This window comes from Magnolia sinica, chromosome 15 (genome assembly GCF_029962835.1).
Source record: "Magnolia sinica isolate HGM2019 chromosome 15, MsV1, whole genome shotgun sequence".
Lineage (NCBI taxonomy): Eukaryota > Viridiplantae > Streptophyta > Magnoliopsida > Magnoliales > Magnoliaceae > Magnolia > Magnolia sinica.
Genome location: NC_080587.1, coordinates 26,503,934 through 26,523,551, shown reverse-complemented (window position 1 = coordinate 26,523,551; position 19,618 = coordinate 26,503,934). Strand labels below are relative to the sequence as shown.

The window sequence follows — 19,618 nt, the reverse complement described above, 5'->3', positions numbered from 1 at the left end:
CTTGATCTGGAACTTCTGTGGACCCAGAAAGGGTTTCAATGATAGAGTTCAATTCACACTGTTTCTTGTGATGTGGGCCGCCCGAGCGTTGGATTGGCCTGATTTTTAGAGGGGGGTCCACGTCAGATAGTGGCCCACCAAATGGGCGGTGTGGATACAAAATATACATCATGGTGGGGCCCACGGATGGAGCCGTGGGTCCCTGCCTCTTGGCCGCCCGCCCGCCAGCCGCAGGCGCTGCCTGAACGTCCTGCAGCAGCAGCGTCAGCGCTGGCTCTCTCTCTCTTTCTTTTTTTTTTTTTTTTTTTTCCACGGTTTTTAGTAGATGGGGCCCGCATCAACAAGATCCAATCCGGCCATGGGTCCCTGTGGCTCGATACAGACCTATAGAGTCCAAAGTTGGGCTGTTTTTGATACACAGGAACATAATGGAGTAAATCGAAGGTGGGATCGCTATTCCCTATGGTATGGCCCGTTTGATTTTCAGATTGGTCCCAAATTTTGTCTCAACGGGTAAAATAATCTGGAAAACGGGATGGACGGCTTAGATTATATGCATACTTCAAGGTAAGGCCTGCATGAGTGGCCCACCATTTGGCTAGCTCGTTTGTACCGCCCATGTCAGTGTATACTCCACTGCTCGGCCACTAATAGCACGTCCAGCGTCCCTGGACGCTGGACGGCATAGGATTACACTTCATTGTGGTGGGTCCCGCGTGGATGTGGCCCACTAATCACCTGTATACACATAGTATATATAAATATCCTATATTATATATAGTATATATATAATATATATTATATTATATATCATATATATATTATATAAAATATATCACATAATAAGAAGGGCATAGGGCCCATTTAAGAATGGATGGTGTGGATCTTCACCATCACAATGCAAGGGAGAGAGAGAGGGAGAGAGAGGGAGAGAGAAATTAGAGAAGCGGTGATGGAGAGGAGGAACCCCGCCACTACGGGCCCTCCATTGATACAACTCATACATCAAGTGGGTCCCACAACAAGTGGCCCTTAAAATTTTAAAACAACGGTAGATCACCCACCTTTAAGCCTCCTCCTTGCTCCCTTGGCTTCAAATGCACCTTGCCTATGCCTTGGATGGTGGATGATGGGGGATTAATGGTGTGGATGAGAGATGGGAGGGTGTAGATGGATGATGGAAGGTGGACCACACTTGTGGTTTGGGAGAGGAGTGTTGGACGTGAGAGGCTTGGGTTGCTTGGAGAGATATGAGAAATGAGAGAGAGAGAGAGGGGTGATATGGATGGGTGAGGTGTGATGGGGGATGGTTTGGGTTGAAAAATTGTAAAAGGGGTATGGGTGATGTTGAAAATGGGAAAAAGAGGAGTGGTGAGGTGGAAAGGGGGGTAGACTTTTGAAAGAGATGGAGATGGGTTGTTGTACTTGAGGTATGGGATGCTTTAATGGTTGATTGATGGGACTTATAGTAGAGATTCCCTCGAAATCCGCAACACGCGGTGTTTCTTCGGAATAAACGCAGATCGGCATCTTCTTGCCTGGGTATCGGTTCGGTGCGCAAGTTACGGCGTTGGAACCGCGGCGACGACGCGGTCGCTATGATACAACTTTCGGATCAAGCTGATGTCGGTGTGCGGGACCTGGCTTAGGATCGTGCGCAAACACCGAATACGGTGCGAAGGTTGCCAAAATTTGACCGGAAGGACCGCGGAAGCCAACGGAATAGTACGGATTAGGACACGGGTCTTACAAAAAGGATATTCCATATGAGTGAACTGAGTAATGCCAAGAAGCCTTTTCTAAGCTCAAGGGCATGTTGACTATCGCACCGATCATACAGCCACCCGATTGGAACATTCCTTTTGAACTTATGTGTGATGTGTCTGACTATGCTATTGGGGTGGTGTTAGGCTAGAGAAAAGAAAAGAATCCCTATGTTATTCATTATGCAAGTAAGACGCTAAATTCGGCCCAAGTGAATTACTCTACTACAGAAAAAGAAGTCTTGGCCGTAGTATTCGCTTTGGACAAATTTAGATCTTACTTGATCGGATCCAAGATCATTATCTACACCGATCATGCAACGCTCAAGTATCTTTTTTCAAAGAATGATGCTAAACCCTGCTTGATGAGATGGATCCTCCTACTCCAAGAATTTGATTTGGAAATAAAAGATAAAAAGGGAGTAGAAAACGTAATGGCTGACCACCTTTCGAGACTTGACCTACCTAATTCCCTTGAGACAACACCCATAAATGACATGTTCCTTGACGAGAAATTGTTTAAAGTCTCCCACTAACCTTGGTTTGCTGATATTACTAATTATCTTACCACAGGTTTCACGCCGACAAATTGGACTGCGCAAGATAAGAAGAAAATTTTCACCGAGGTGCACAAATTCTTCTGGGATGATCCTTATTTATTTAAATATTTCTCAGACCATATCTTAAGGAGATGTGTGCCAGAAAATGAACATCAAAGTGTCATCTCCTTCTATCATTCTCAGGCTTATGGTGGTCACTTTTCTGCTAAAAAGACCACGACCAAAATTCTGCAGTGTGGCTTTTACTGGCCTACTATGTTCAAGGACAATCATAAGTTTTACAAAGCTTGTGAGTGACGTTAGAAGTTGGGAGCATTGTCCTGTCGAAATATAATGCCCTTGAACCACATTCTAATCATTGAAGCGTTTGATTGCTGGAGCATCGATTTCATGGGACCATTCCCCCAATCCTTTAGGAATTTATACATTCTGCTAGTCATAAACTACGTCACTAAATGGGTCGAAGGGATTCCGTGCCAGAACAATGACCATCAAACGTCATTAAATTCTCAAAAGAGAACATCCTTTCCCGATTTAGAACGCCTCAAGCCATCATTAGTGATGGGGGCTCACATTTTTATAATAGGCCATTTGCGAACATAATGAAGAAATATGACATCTCTCACAAGGTGAGCACTCCATACCACCCATAAACAAGTGGGCAAGTTAAAATTTCCAATAGGGAGGTCAAACACATTTTGGAGAAAATGGTTAACCATGATCGAAAGGATTGGTCAATCTGATTGACCGATGCTTTATGGGCTTACCATACTACATTTAAAACCCCTATTGGAATGTCTCCCTTTAGACTTGTCTATGGGAAGGCTTGCCACTTACCTGTGGAGTTGGAACATAGGGCTTACTGGGCGATCAAAAATCTGAACTTCAATTTAGACAACACTGGCTTGTTGCGCAAACTACAATTGAATGAACTCGAGGAGATCCAAAATCATGTATATGAGAACTCGAGAATTTACATGGATAGGATGAAAGTGTTCCATGATAAGAACATCATTCGAAAATCGTTCTTGCCTGGCCAGAAAGTCCTTTTGTACAATTCTTGGTTACATCTTTTTTCGGGAAAGCTCCGATCTCGTTGAACTGATTCCTTCACTATTACCAATGTTTATCCTCATGGGGCTGTTGAGATAAAGAATCTAAACAATAGTAATGAATTCAAAGTAAATGGACATCGATTAAAGCCATTTGTTGAGAAATTTGATTCAGAGGACATGTCCATACCTCTGATTGATCCTGTTTACTAGGATTGACCTCCTAGTTTGACAGAGGTATAGTTAGGTTTATTACTTTCATAGAAATTAGGATTAGGATAGTTTGCTTCCGCTATTTTAGGATAGTTTGTTTATACTTTATTAAGTTTTGTTTTGTGCTAACCCATTTTATGTTGAGATCCGTAGAAAAGCTTCAAATTTTCTTCCTCCAGGTACTATCTTTCCATCCCCACTCCCTTTATTTTCTTTACCTCATGTACATTACATGACTCTTTCTTGTACATTGAGGACAATGTAGATTTTTGTTGGGGGGGGGGGTAACCTAATCAGTGTTTTTCTCAGTTTTGAGCAAATTTTTTTTAAAAAATTCCAATATTTTAAGTTGAACTCTATTTGGAAGGTAAGAAATTGTGTAATTAAGAATGCTTTGAGTATGATGAGACAAGAGATTGAATTTTAAATTGTTGGAGCTTGATCATTTAAATAAATTATCACCTAGGGTTCTTGAATGATTCAGAGGAAATTTGTATATATCATGATCACAAAACACGTTTAAATTGCTTCCTTGGGATATGCTAGGGTTTCTAATTGTTAGTATGTGAATCATTAATAGATGTTGATAATCGAGTCTAGAGAATATTATCTACCTTAAAAGATGAAAAACCAGTAAAAAATGGGAGATCGACAAAAAGGTCATGAAAATGAAAAAAAATGACAACATTGCTGAGAAGAACGAAAAAGGTCTCTGAAAAAGATGAATTATATATATATATATATATATATATATATATATAAAGGAATAAAAGTAGCCGTCGATAAAAAAATCAGAAACTGGAAAAGAGAAGAAAAAAGGGGGTGTATAATCAATACTTGAGTTTTCGACTTATTTTTATATGATGAACATGACCAACATTATGAAACACTAGTACTCCCTTGGGAAGTAAGTTGAGATATATTAGAAAACTTGATATTTGAATTTCTATTCTAATTTAAGTAATATACTTGATCGATTGCATGATTGATTTGGCTCTAAGTTTTCAAAATCTCACCTTCTTGTCTTGTCCGTACTCATTCATACTTGATTACACAAAAGATTGTTTTCTGAAAAAGATTTTGAACTTGAGATTGAAGATTATTTTTTGCATATTTTGCTCGGGACTAACAAAATGCTGGTTGGGGGTTGTGTTGAGGGTCAAATATTGCATATTATCCCCCATTTATTTCTTAGTTTTACAAACATAATATGGCTTAATGGTATATCTTACATGTGTTTGTGTTGCATGGTGAATTTAAAGGCTTAGATTGAAAAGAATATTAAAAGCATGGATTTAGTGCTTAAAAGTCACCAAAGCAAAGAAGGGATCTTTGGAGACCAAGATTGAAGATTTCAAGATTTCAAGATCTAAGAAAATCAAGTGAAGAAGGAAGGAAATCGAAAGAACAAGCGTATAAATCACAAAGACTATGTCATAGAGAATCGTTCGATGACATCGAAGAGCCTTTCGATGACATCGAACACTGGTCGATGACATCGAATTTATGAGGGAAAATCAAGTTTGTTGCTGGACATATTGGGTGCTTTTCTCGATCCATCAAAGACATGTTCGATGACTCGAAGGATGGTTCTCGATGACATCGAAGACTAGTCAATGCCATCGAATTTATTGAAGAAATTGAAGCAACTCGTTGGACTGTTTTGGACACATTTTCAATGACTCGAAGATCTGTTTAATGAATCGAAGCTTCACTTAATGACATCGAAGGACGGTTCGATGACACAGAGACTTATGCAGTGTGAAAGAAGAAAAGGCATAGCTTCCGGATTCAAACCCTTTCGATGACATCGAAGGCGTTGCGCGGACTGTGTAAATTTGATCCGGTTTTACAATTTTGCGGAACTTTGCTTATACATAGGGGTTTCCTAAGTCTTTCTAGGATATTTAGGGTGTGGAGGAGTAGAGAAAAAGGGCGGAGCCGCTTCCCAAGAGTTCTTCTTCCCTTCTCCTTAATTTTTAATGCTTTCTTCTAGAGTTTTTAATCCAATCATGTCTATGGTTGGATAGATCCCTTAGCTAGGGCTAAGGGGTGAAACTTGTAGCATGGTTAAGATGTTTTTCTTATTTAATTCTTGTTATTGTTGAACTCTTTTGATTCTAGTTTGATATTTAAGGAATACTTTTACGGTTTAATGGTTTGTTGTGACTGAAATTACAATGGATCTACAATTGCTTGAAGTATCTTCTTTTCCAGTTTGGAGTTTGTGAAAATAGGAAATCCTGTTGTTCTCCATTGTCCCTTAGGCATGGATGGGTGATGGAATCCTCTCTATTCTTCACAATTCTCCCATGTAGGTTGTTGGATCAGTATACCCTATTGTCTACCATAGTCTCATGGGCATGGTTAGGTGATGGAATCACTTCTAATCCTCACGACTTTCATCCATTGAGAATTAGGTCAATGGAAGTTCAAATCGGATCTTATTGAATATCTTCCAATTGGATAGGATAGGACTCCAATTCCAATTGAGTGCCTTGAATCAAATAAGGAAACATCCTAATAGCTACAAGTGGATTCCTGGAAACCCTAGTTCCCACCTTTAAATTCATAAGTTTCTAAATTCATCATCTCACAATTACTCCCTACTTTTCTGATTTAGGTTAGATCTTCTCTTAGTTTTAATTCTAATTACTCTCAGAATAGACACAAGATTAGTCCCTGTGGATTCGACCTCAGTCTTACCGAGATTATTACTACATCGTGACCCTACACTTGGGGTTGTGAACATTATACCATTTTGGATCAAGAATGCAAGGGCGATATATCAAAGGGCAATGAACGTCATATTCCATGATATGATTGACCAATTCATGGAGGTTTATGTTGATGACATGGTAGTTAAGTCGGCCGACGTGGGAGACCATTTTACTCTCATTTGAGTGAATGAGGCTTCAAAATTTAAAAATGAACACCTATAAATATGCCTTTGGTGCATCAGTCGGTAATTTTTTCGGATTCCTTGTACATCAGCGAAGGATCGAGGCGGACCAAAATAAGGCTTGAGCAATTATAAATGCTCACCCACCAAGTAACAAATCAGAACTACAACGTTTCCTCGGCTAAGTCAAATTTATGTGAAGGTTTATCTCTAATTGTATAGGAAAAACTAATGTGTTTTCTCCGTTGATAAAACTGAGGCAAGGAGTTGAGTTTAAGTTAGAGGCAGAACATCAGCTGACTTTCAAAAGGATTAAAGAATATTTGATGAAGCTGTCAGTGTTAATGCTACAAGTCAAAGGTCGACCACTCAAGCTATATGTCGCGGCATCGGCAGAGTTGGTTGGAGCATTGTTATCCCAAGATGATGATGATCGGAAGAGCATGTGGTCTCAGTCGGACACTCCTTGATACTGAGAGATGAAACGACAATACTCTGCGAGGAAGAAATTATGTTTATCTTTGTAATTTATGGCCACCAAAGCAAGGCATTATTTGTTGGCTGAAAGAGTTAAGAATTGACTGATTTAGTAAAATATATGTTGAACTAGTCGATTTTGAGTGGCTGAACCTACAAATGGGTTTTGGCTCTGTTTGAGTTTGATCTTAGGTACTTATCCCAAAAATCAATAAAGGGTCAGGTTATAGCCAATTTTTTAGCTGAACATCCATCTTACTTGGAAGGCCAACTTTCATCGGAGGTTTTATACTTGTATTATGCATATTTAACACCTTAGAAATTGATCTTTGATGACTCAAAGACCTATAAAGATTCAGGAGCTGGGATTATCTTAATTGCACCAAATCGAAACCGGTAAGAATTCGTGTTCCAATTGGAATTCGAACATACCAATAATCAGGCTGAGTACGAGGCTATGATAATTGATATAAAATTGCTGATGGAACTAGGCAAGCAAAGTGTGATAGTAGTGGGTGATTCATAGTTGGTGATAAATTAGATGGCATGATTGTTCAAGTGTACCAACTCAACATTGTTACCATACTATGCCTTGGCGTCTTACATTCTGGACAATTTTGATGAGGTAGAAATAATAAACACAACTCAAGATCACAATGCGGACGCCAATGAAATTACGCGGATGGCAGCATGGCTAGACATCCTAGAAGGATCAACTGAAAGGATGATCATAATACAAATGAGGTTCTTACCCTTAGTCTTTGAGAGAGAGATAATTGTGGAAATATGCCAGGTCGAGATAGAGGAGAATGACTGGAGAGCTCCCCTTATGGGCTATCTTCAAAGCTCGCGGATCAAGGCTGATAGAGATCAAAGGAGATTGGTCGTTAGTTATGTCATGATCGATAGTGAGTTGTATCGAAAAAGCAGTCTAATGTATCTATTAAATCACCTTAGTGAAAAGTTAGGGAGACAAATGATGATGAAGATGAAGAAATAGGGATGAAAACACGAGAAGTTAATGAGGGTTTTGAAGATGAAGAAATAGGGAAGAAAACACAAGAAGTTGAAAAACATAAGAAAGTTAACGACGCTTACACACACATCGCCACAGGAGTAGCTCTCCGTTAAAATAAAATAAAATAAAAGAGAAGGGAAAAACATGACCATCATTCAGATTTGTCTCAGTCAAGTGTGGTAAGCGAGATGTCACTACGTGGCCTAAAAGACGATTGCATTTATAAGGGGTCACACGTCGGTTTCACCCTTTACCCAAAGGCGAAGTAACGTGAGGGGCAATGTTCTACCGTATTTTTTGTTCCTACGAGAACCAATCAGAAAGGAATATGTGTAATTTTACGAGAGTTGCGTGGTGTATTCGAAATATGCAGAGATACTCGAGGAAGATTTTGTGATAATACAATTAGCGTCTATCAAGCGATGCAACGTCATCCATAAAGCAAGAGTGGCCGAGTGGAATGTGGTCGAATCGATAAAGAAGCCTACAACCGTTATCAAGATAGGTGGCAAGCTTAGAAGAAAGTCTCTAAAAGGTCAATAGTACTGAGACATTTATAGGAACTATCAAAACATGGGATGCATCCAGATGGTCGATTTATGGCTATAAATAGAAAGAGAATTCAGTAGAAGAAGGCATCTCATACCAACCAAATCAAATATATCTTTCAATTACTTTGTGCTCCTTAGCATTATCAGTCATTTACATTCCTTAGTATAATCAGTAGCAATAATCAAGTAGCTGTCAAATTTAGTTTAATTCGTGTCTATGCTCATACACTGGACTCAATTCAAATATCAAGCAGGTTCTCCATTTAGAAAAACACTCTGCAGTTGTTTTTTGTGGCCGACTATAAGAATTTCCTTTTTTATTTTATTTGTATTGAAAAGTTCTTTCATACGGAAGGCAAAAGTGCAACCCATCTTTAGAGGATGAACCCCACCCTTTAATCACCTGATCATATTAATCAACGTTGTGCAAGTGATTGAATAGGCGATAGAGCTGTACACGAGTTGAACTTGACACAGCTCGGCTTGGCTCGACTAGTGGCTAACCGCAGCTCGAACTCAACTCGGCTCGGTCCTCGAGCCTGTCTGGCTAGCTTGGCTCTGTTTGGTCAGTAGCTCGGGCCAGTTCAAGTCGAGTTCAATATCTTCTCAAACACGTATAATGCATCTTCATTTTCTCACAAAATGTAAAATAGTAACACCACTTTACAAGTATTTCATCAAACACTTGACGAGCAACATCAAAATCAAGATATGAGGGCAATCACACTTCATTGAGTCATTTCATCAAACACTCGGCGAGCAACATCAATATTAAAATAATCGAGTCACCGAGCTGATTCGATCCGAGTTGAGGTTTGAGTTTAGTCGAGCTCGGGCAAGGTTGAACTCGAGTCAAAATTTTTTCAAACTCCAAAAGCCAGCTTGACTCGGTTCAAATCCAATTTCAAGCTGAGGCAAGTTGAGTTGAGTGAGCTGACCGAGCTAAATTGACTCATGTACAACTCTAATAGGTGACCGTCTTATTCCATCTTGGTCATATTTACCTATATTGGCGCTTGGAGTCTTAGTTGTTCGGCTTAAATTGAGTTGCATATTCATTTCATTCATACTCCCACAAACCACATGACCAATTTTGAAACCGAGAGGCAATACATTCGTATAATCATGCTTCGGATCGAAGGGCCATAGTCCCATCGTTGGACTGAAAGGATAATCTTGACAAATAATTTATGAAGTTGATGTTAGAAAAATGTTGGATATACCGAAAATAAAAAACAAAGTTTAATTATATCGTTTCACTAGGCTGAATCACGTAAAATATATGTTATCCTTAAAGCATAATCGCCCCCTTATCAATTGCTGATGGGTTACAGACGAATTACTTCCAAGATAAGACAGCATGTCTAGATCCGGTGTGCAACAATCACGATGGGTCCACTTAGGAACAATTCAACGCAGCAGATCTTCTGGTAGAATCAAACGGTAGATGTGATAACAATATTCTACGAAGGAGATGCTATCTAGAGAATCCGATGGAATGAGAGAGATTAGTGTTTGAGATGATGAATTTGGACCAGAATAGTCTAGTTTATATAGGCACTAGGGAGTGGACCGTTGCTAGATGGCCATCAATTGTTTAGTACATTTTGAAAATGTTTTTGACCGTTGATCATTAATTTCAACCGTTTCCTATCATCGGATTGGAAGATCTGACTGTTAGATTATCATAACTCGTCCGTTTTTGGACCGTTGTGGCTTTCAAGGTAGCTAGCCATTTTAAAAAATGGCTGACTGTTTCGGATTAAAGATCTGACCATTCTCAGTTGCCTATAAAACTCTAGCTTATTTCAAATCCATCGCACCTAACCTCCTACTAAAACACTCACACCGCAATCGCACCGTCTCGTGACGGTTTGCGTAAGGTTGCGAGGGAGCGACCACTCTGCGACACGATGCGCATGTGCGAAGTGTGCCAATCACTATAGCCACACTACCCATGCCCGTGCTCGAGCGTGCACGTGTGTTCGTGAACAAGCAACCGAGTGTCTCAATCTCTAGAACTCCAAGTAAGAATACTACGCACACATCTGCATATAAACCCAAAAACTCTTTCAATCATTTCCGATGTGGGATAAAAGGCAAAATCCCAAATTTTTGAAATTTTCAATTATGTTTTTCAAAAAACCACAAATTTCAACGGTTGAATTTAAACCGTTGAGAGCTTTCCATTCAACAGTTTGGACTCGTTCAAGACTTATTACCATCGTAATGGCCCATCTGTGAAAGTGGGATGCAAGATCAAGTGACCCAAACTGCAATCCAGTGGGCCCAGCGTGGGTGGGAGATCTGGACTGATAACCGTTGTTATAAGGATCCCTAGCAACCAAAAAAACCTCTGCAGGAACTCCGCCGGAACCCACCCGAATGTGTGCGGAGGATATCCACTCCGGGAAGTAGATTGTTGGTTGAACCATTAAACATCCACGAGTCGCACCTCTCTCATTATCAGATGATAGTAGGGTATGGCCAATAAATGAGCCAATCCAACGACCTAGTGAACTAGGCGGCACATGATTCTTGCATTTAATGCAACTTTTTTCTTTTTTCTTTTATTTATTATTATTTTTATTTTTTGCATTTATTGCAACTTGCAGTAATGCTTGGTGCATTTAATGGGCGTTTAATGCAACCCAAACTTAGTTTTTGGTGTGATCGGGTCTGCTTAAGTTTTGGGCCCATACTCTGTTCCTAAAGCATGATTTTAAAAAAGGGCTGAATAATGTGGATAGACATTTACATCACGGTGAGCCCTACGTAGATATGATTGGACGCTTAAAGGTTCGATCTAAGGTCAGAGGTAATCCGCTTCCATCCACTCCATCCATCATTTTAATCAACCCATGATAGGATATGAAATAAAAAAAATCAGGCCAATCTAAAACTCAAATGTGCTGCACATAGGGAAACAGTAGGAATGGGACACCCACCATTGAAACCTCCTTCAGCCCACTTAAGTTTTGGATGAGGACGTTCTACCACTACCTGGCGGAAATGATGGATGGAGCTGATGCTACTTGAACACTTCTGTGGGCCCACAGAGCTTCAAGTTGCTGGAAATTTGCCTCTGGTACATTTTTGTAAAGGGTTCGAGGTTGGAAGATCCTACCCTTTGATCAGTGGGCTAAAAACAATAAGGGTAAAAATAAAAAGTAGTACAAAGCCCGGTAAAAAAGGATACATTTTAACGGCAAAGATATTTGAATATTGGATATTTTAGTAGTTACCACCATCCAAGGGACCCGATAATTTCCTTAGTAGTTATCGCCATCCAAGGGACATAATTCTATCCATTTTGTACCGATATTTCCGTGATCCAAACCGTTGATCTAATTGGCCTAAACATAGATGGGAGAAGATCCAAAACACCATTAGATCGGAAAATCCTAGCCATGGAATCTTTGGCCATTTATTTACTTGTTTTAACCATCCATTCGTAGGCTACTGTTGTGAGGGCCCAGGGCCATTCAATCCGTGAGGTTTTATGTGCATCCACCTTCCACAAATGCCCCTCGGGTCCCAAACGTAACACGGGTGTTTACGGGAACTAGATATTTGGGAGGAGGAAAATGTCGATACTCTGACAGTGTATGATGGATGATATGGAGGCACTTAGAAATTGCATATGTGGTATACACGTAATTCAGATTAAACTGTCAAAATTATAAACTGCAGTTTAAATATATGGACACCCAAAAATTACACTTATTTAATTATCTAACTATCGGATTGGTGGACATTAATTGAACGGGTAGAATCAAGTGTCCATGAATCAGAGGTTAGAATTGCCGAATTAATCTGATTTTAGGACTTTAACTTAGATACGGTGAGTCCAACAATTTAGTCGTTTAATTTGAGTTAATAACTCCCACGTGTAAAAGTTCTAAGTGCCTACGTATCAAGCGTCACACCTATCCAGAGTATCAAATAAGAAAAATACTGAAGTACCTCGCGCAAGGTACCTACTAGGGTTACTTTCAGTAACCTGGGAGAAACAACTTTATGTGAAAAAATAATCTAAGCCGTACATCAAGTACACCGTCCTTTATTTAGCCTTGATCCGAAAAATCATGATAATTCAACAATCAGGTGGGTCACACCAAAAGATTTATACTTAAAACCTTGAAATTTACGTAGTATAGCCCGCCTAATTTTTGCGTAATGATTTCATCTTGATCAGGAACGTCAATTCAATGCATTGTATGGCATATGAACGCGACGGTGGGCCCTAAAAAGACTACTGGTGGGTGTTTCATACAGATGGGTTTTGATTTGGTTTTTGGAATGAATGGTTAAAACAAAGAAGAGTACCTAATGAACGGAGTGGATGTAATGAAAGTGACAACCACGTGACTCTTGTTCTGCGAAAGTAACCCCGGCGGCCGCTCATTAGGATTCTTAATGTGAATTAACGTCACGGATTGCGTCAAAGGGAAACGTAATACGTTATTGACGGCGCATATCTGTTTATAAAATGCGAGAAAGAGGGAGAGAAAATGAGAAAGAGAAGGAAAGATGGCTGATTTGTTCAAAAATCAGGCAAAAGAGTATGTAGAAACTCGGCCGAGTTACCCAACGGATCTTTTTCAATTCATTGCCTCAAAGACGCCTCACCACGAGCTTGCTTGGGACGTCGGTACCGGTAGTGGCCAGGCTGCTGTATCCGTATGTTCTCTCTCTCTCTCTCTCTCTCTCTCTCTCTCTCTCTCTCTCTCTCTCCGTTTATCCGATGAGAAGGTCTCAATTCTATTTTTTTAGAGGAAAATTTTCAATCTCTTATATATCTCTAACATCCAAACCTTCCAACAGGTTGGTCCTATCATGATGATAAATTTATGTGATTATCAGGGCTATCTGCTGAAACTCTGGGCCACACCATAGAAAAAAAATGCAACGCCACTGACAAATAGGAAAATATATATATGGACGGATTTTTTTATTTTTTATTTTTTTGGTCAAGGTGATCTTCGTGGATAGGGACAAGGTATTGGACGGGTTGGATTTTCTATACACTTAAAAGATTGGAAGTTATCCACTAGTTGGACTGGAACTTATAGTCCAGCTCGGTTGGACTCGAGCATTTTTTTAAATATATATACGGTAGATCTATATCAACATAGTCCTAAAAATATATATTTATCAGAGGTCCTAAATATTTTGAATTTTCAACTTATGACGGCATAATGACCAAAATGGCCTTATCTTTCAACCGCCGGCTACAGCCTAAATGCGAACAGACACGTGTATGGAAAGGGTAATATGTGGTCCAGAATGCCTCCCGTGAGGTTATCCTCTATGGACTTCACCATAATCTATGCTGACTAACCACCCCATCAATCAGATGCACTCTTCCATGATGGCTCACTTGCCTAAAAATTAGGCTAATGAAGGATACGGATTGGCTACTCCCCCTGCCACCAGCCAATGGCTGGTGGTCGGTGCTCTGTGGGCCCCACCATGATGTATGTGTTTCATCCATGCCGTCCATCTATTTTTCTAGATCATTTTATTGCATGAGAAAAAAAAAGGTCTATCCAAATCACAAGTGGACCACATTACAGGAAATAGTGTTGAATGAATTTCGACCATTAAAAACTTTTTGCGGGCTGATCTTTGTTTTTTCCCTTCATCTGGGTCTGTATCACTTAATCAATATATTGGATGTCAAATAAACAATACAGTGGGCCTTAGGAGGATTTTAATGGTGGATATCCAATCACTATTGTTTTCGTATGGTGTGTGGTCCACCTGAGATTTATATTATTATTATTTTCTAAATCAAGCCCTAAAATGATCTGTAAAAATGAATGAACGGAATGGATGAAGCACATATGTCATGGTGGGGCCCACAGAGCACCGACCACCAGCCACGGGGCTGGTGGCAGGGGGAGTAGCCAAACCGTTCCCGCTAATGAATGGCTTAAGTGGGCCATACCACATACAACAGTTGAGGGTGGACACACACCCATTGAAATCATCATGATGGTATATAGGGCCACTCAGATGTTGCTTAGACATCCAGCCCATCCACTGTGTGTGCTCCCATGCATGTCAGACCGATTTGCCAAACGGGCCAAGAATTCCAGCCTGTACTTAACCCACAACTCATCATCCTGTGGCCCCACATGACCCACTTAAAATTCATCAAGGCCAACCCCAACCTGACACAATCCGTTGAATTTTAATTAGTTTGGGCTCAACCAATCTGACCAAGTTTAAGAATGGAACATGGGACTAGAGGTATGTCAATGCTGATCAATTAGCAAAAACAATACATAAATCATGTATGTACCTATACTTATTATCTATTAATTTGTTATGGGGTTTCGAGTAGGTTGGGTCATATCATCTGGTCCAACCCCTGATAAGCTATCTAGGCTGTCAGGTTGGGTCAGGTCTACCCAAGCACAACCATTTACTTAGAATGACCGTATTCTATTTTCTAACTTGAGCCCAACCCACTACCCATTAACTTGGTCCAAACCCATCCCAGAAGCAGGTTGACCCAACGGTTGCTATAATTAAGGGGGCATTTGGATCGTAAGTAACTACTTATGACATAAGTTATTTTGATTTTTACTTAATTAACAGATAAGTATGTTTGGTAAACAACATCTTTATCATCCAAAAAGTAGAAAAGCATATTTGGTTTTCGACATTATAAGTATTCCGAAAGTTTGTTTGGTCCCCCTCACATCCACTGTCCATCATATGGGGCCAACTTTTGATGAGGATCATTCATCATGTGGGCCGTGCCATTGATGTGGGCCATCCATCATGCAAGGCCCACCTTGGTTGTGAGCCATTCATCATTAGGGGCCAACCTGTAATGTGTATAGTTCATTAGGTAGGCCCACCTTTGATGTTAGTCATCTATCATGTGGGCCCACGATCAATGTTATTACCCATCATGTGGGGCCCATCTTCAATATCCACTATTCATCATGTGGAACCCAGGCCCACCTTCGATGTGGGCCTTCCATCATGTAAGACCCGCCTGGATATGAGCCACTTTTCATTAGGTAAACCTTTAATGTGGATTGTCCATCATGTGGGGCCCACCTTAATGTGGATTGTCCATCATGTGGGGGCCACCATTATTAATTGCTCGTCATGTGGAGCCCACCTTTGATGTGGGTTGCCCATCACGTGGATCCCACCTTCAATGTGGGCTGCCCATCATGTGGGGCTCACCTTGGATGTAGGTCATTCATCATCAGGGGCGAACCTTTGATGTGGATTGTCCATCATGTGGGGGCCACCTCAATATGGGCCATCATCATGTAGGGCCCACTAGATCATCTACCCATTCATTGGATGATTTTCAAATCTCATGAACTTATAAGGGTTTCATAACCACAAAGCATATTCTCTAAAATAATTTCATAAGTTGCATTGTTACTAATGAAAATAAAGGAAATAAGTATATTTTGGAGGTCAAAAAATAATAAAAAATAACTAATAAAAATAAGTTACTTAGAAAAAACTACTTATTTAAGTTTAATAACCAAACTAATTTATTTGAAAAAAGTAACTTTGTTAACTTATATACGTTAAAAAAGCTACTTATTGGATAGCATCCAAACGACCTCCAACTGGCTTATCCAATACAATGTTCTCATGCTTCAATGGTGTGCCACAGTTACATTTGCTTGGTTAGGACACATATCCTGATGGCCCACTCACTATATTTACACCACTGCATCCATCCATGCGCCTCAACAACTAAATCTTCCTATTTTCTCATACCCGTCGTGAATGTGTCCTTTTTCAGTTAGCTGGGATCTACAAGAATGTAATAGCCACCGATGCAAGCGCAGAACAGCTCGCTTTCGCACAAAAGCTCCCCAACATCCGCTACCAACATACTCCCTCCACGATATCTGCTGAGGAACTTGCACGCGATGTGGCCCCACATGGAACGGTCGATCTAGTGATAGTAGCCCAAGCCTTCCACTGGTTTGATCACCCCACATTCTACCAACAAGTGAACGTGGTACTCAAGAAACCCAATGGAGTGCTTGCAGTTTGGTGTTACACTGTGCCACGAGTCAATGACTCAGTCGACGCCGTCTTTTTGCGATTGTATGCTGAGTCCGCACCCTACTGGGCTTCGGCTCGTAAGATGGTGGATGATGAGTATAGGAGTTTCGATTTCCCGTTCGAACCGGTGGAGGGAACTGACCACACTGGACCGTTCGAGTTCGAGACGAAGAGATCGATGAATTTGGATGCGTATCTTACGTACATACGATCATGGTCCGCGTATCAGACAGCGCGTGAGAAGGGAATCGAGCTGTTGAGTGAGGAAGTAGTGGAAGATTTCAAGCGTGCATGGGGAGAAGAGGATACCAGTACTCAGATTGTGAGGCATCCCATTTTTCTGAGGATTGGGAGAGTAGGGAATTAAGTGGGAAGAGTTTAGTATGAATTCCTCCTCCTATTTTATGAGTAGGACTGTCTACACCTTGCACACAACCACTGTATATATACCACATGATATACATGTATCTCAATCAAAACCATTGAAAACATGGGCCAGATTTTTGTAGATGGATCACTGAATGGACAGTTGAAAATAGTTAACTGCTGAAATTTGACAAATGGGTCTTGTCTAATCAGAGGTTGAGATCATCTAACGAAAGTGGGGCCCATAATTTGGTTGGTTTAGATTGAGAAGGTAGGCTATGTGTACAATGGTTGTGTGGATGCATATGAATAATCAAATTCAAGAGGGGGTAATTGAATGTTTTAATAATTTCCTTGAAGAAATTGGAGGATATGTTCTCATGTTTCATCTTATAATTTGGCCAGGAATTCTACTAGGATGAGTTGAGAAATCATTTTTTTATATCTGCATTAGTAAAAAGAAGCAAAAATCGTTTTGTGCACATATACGTTGCTTGAAAATGTTAAAAAGAATAAAATAAAATGGATGATTTTGCCTAATTTTTAATGATTGTAAATTTTGTGGTGCTGCGAATGTGCGGAATATCTTAACTGTTAATTGGATGAGTTTGTGGAACCTAAAATTTGATAAAAACCAAATTCCTGACTGAACTTTACTAATCTATCGGTTGATCAAGTAGGCCATGCATGCAGAAAGAAATAAACACTCGGAGGAACAAAATCAAACCGTCTATATTCAATATGCATGAGTTGTCTAAATTGAGGATTAGAATGGCATATCCGTAGGATATATATAAGACATGCATATATGAAGTCACGTTCGGTTAGGTGAGAATAGTCGAGGTTGGGCTAAAATGATTTGAGCACAAACCCAGCTCGAATCTTCAATATTGGGCCATGCATGCCAGGCCCAAGTCTTGAACACAGGCAGAGCTAATATTATAAATTATAATGTAGAATTGGAACGAACCATACTATACATGAGTACAGAGATCAAATTCAAAAAAAAAAAAAAAAAAACAAAACAAAAGGCGTACTTGATTAGTACACCATTGCTAGGCTTGATGCTGCAGTCTTTCACACCTTACACCCTTTAGAGATGCACTGGGATGAGAATTGTAAGACCCGTATCTTAGTCCGTATTATTTTGTAGGCTTCCGCGGTCTTCCTGGTCGAATTCTAGCAGCCTTCGACCCTTAACCGGCATTTGTGCGCGACCCGGAGTCACATGTCGTCAACCCGAGTCGACTCAACCCAAGACTTGTACCCGAGCGACCGCGCCATCGCCGCGGTTCCGATGCCGCGTCTCGCGCGCCCAGACGATGCCCAGGCCAGGAGATGTGGGCTTGCGTTCGGTTTGAGGAAAACGCTGCGCGTTGCAAAACACAAGAGAATCTTTACGACTTGTCACATCAATCAATCAATCAATCAATCTCATCATGTCAAGTACACATCACCTTTCACCCATTCCCAAACAACTCCAAAGTGAAAAAGTTCTCACATAAGCTTATACTTTTCTTACACCAAGCAACCCTAAAGTAAAAAAAAAAAAACTCTTACACACATCACTCACCACATCCATCACTTCATCACCCATCTTTCTATCTCTCTCTTTACAACCCTCTCTCTCTCTCTCTCTCTCTCATTTTCGAACTACTTTCCCAAGCAAGAGAAAACATCATATGTCCAAAGCTCTCCCAAAACCTTCATGAGAAAATTTTGTATGTGGCCCACTTCCTATAACCTTTCATCTCCAATCTCAACCATCCAAACTCCATCTCCTCCATTAGGATTGAAGCTAAGGAGCAAAGGAAGCCTAAGGAGCAAGAAAGGACGGTGGGTGATCATGGACCCACATCCTTTTTTTTTTTTTGTGATTTAAGTGTCCACTTGTTGTAGGACCCACTTGATGTATGTATTGTTTAAGGGAGGGCCCAATAGTGGCGGGGTCCCTCCCCTAAACGCTTCTTCCTCTCTTTCTCTCCCTCCCTTTTATTGTTGTTGATGATGATATGGCCGTGCGGCCCACCCGGATGATCCCCACCATGAGGTATGTATCTTATCCATACCGTCCATCGAGTGGACCCATTTGGCATCCCGTCTGGACAAGCTGGATGTAGGGGCAAAACACAAATATCAGATCCATCTAAATCACGTGGGCCACGTCTATGTGGGACACACCATGATATCTGTGTTGTATCCACAACCGTCCAGCATTCAGGGACGCTGGACATCAGTGAAGTGTGGACTGACAGTGGGCGTGCACTAATAGTGGGGGTGTACTAACGTGGGGTGCGGTAACAGTAAAGTGTGGACTGACAAGGGGTGTGGTAACAATGGAGTGTGGACTAGCAGTGGGGTCCATGGGACTGACCCACATCCTCCTTCCCTTTGATGGGCCACACCATGATGTGTGTGCTTTATCCAGGCCGTCCACCACCCCTGGACGGTGGGACCTACGTCCGTGTGGGGCCCTCCCTGACACACCCAAATCCATAGCTCACGCGGCAGACCGAGTGAATGATGCCTCGTTTCAACACTTGAGGTCTTGGTATCGATCCCTGTGGAGGTGGCTAACATGGAGTACGTGTATTGACCTGGGCGTGTGCTGACGGTGGGGTCCATGGGCCCACCCACGTTGTCCATCCATTTGGA

At 40.9% G+C, this 19,618-nt stretch overlaps 1 protein-coding gene across 1 annotated transcript; it reads left to right on the top strand.

Moving 5' to 3' along the window:
* Positions 1 to 13,029: 13,029 nt before the first annotated feature.
* On the top strand, positions 13,030 to 17,382 carry LOC131227292 (uncharacterized). The gene is made up of 2 exons (XM_058223064.1): positions 13,030 to 13,219; positions 16,329 to 17,382. Exons 1-2 carry the CDS (start codon positions 13,070 to 13,072, stop codon positions 16,962 to 16,964), a joined length of 786 nt encoding a protein of 261 aa, XP_058079047.1. The 5' UTR covers positions 13,030 to 13,069; the 3' UTR covers positions 16,965 to 17,382.
* The last annotated feature ends 2,236 nt before the right edge of the window (positions 17,383 to 19,618 follow it).

Excerpts from the sequence above, each read along its gene's own strand:
- LOC131227292 (XM_058223064.1), top strand. The coding sequence starts at position 13,070 with ATGGCTGATTTGTTCAAAAATCAGGCAAAAGAGTATGTAGAAACTCGG. Across the intron at positions 13,220-16,328 it reads GTGGCCAGGCTGCTGTATCC|TTAGCTGGGATCTACAAGAA; the intron begins GTATGTTCTCTC and ends GTCCTTTTTCAG.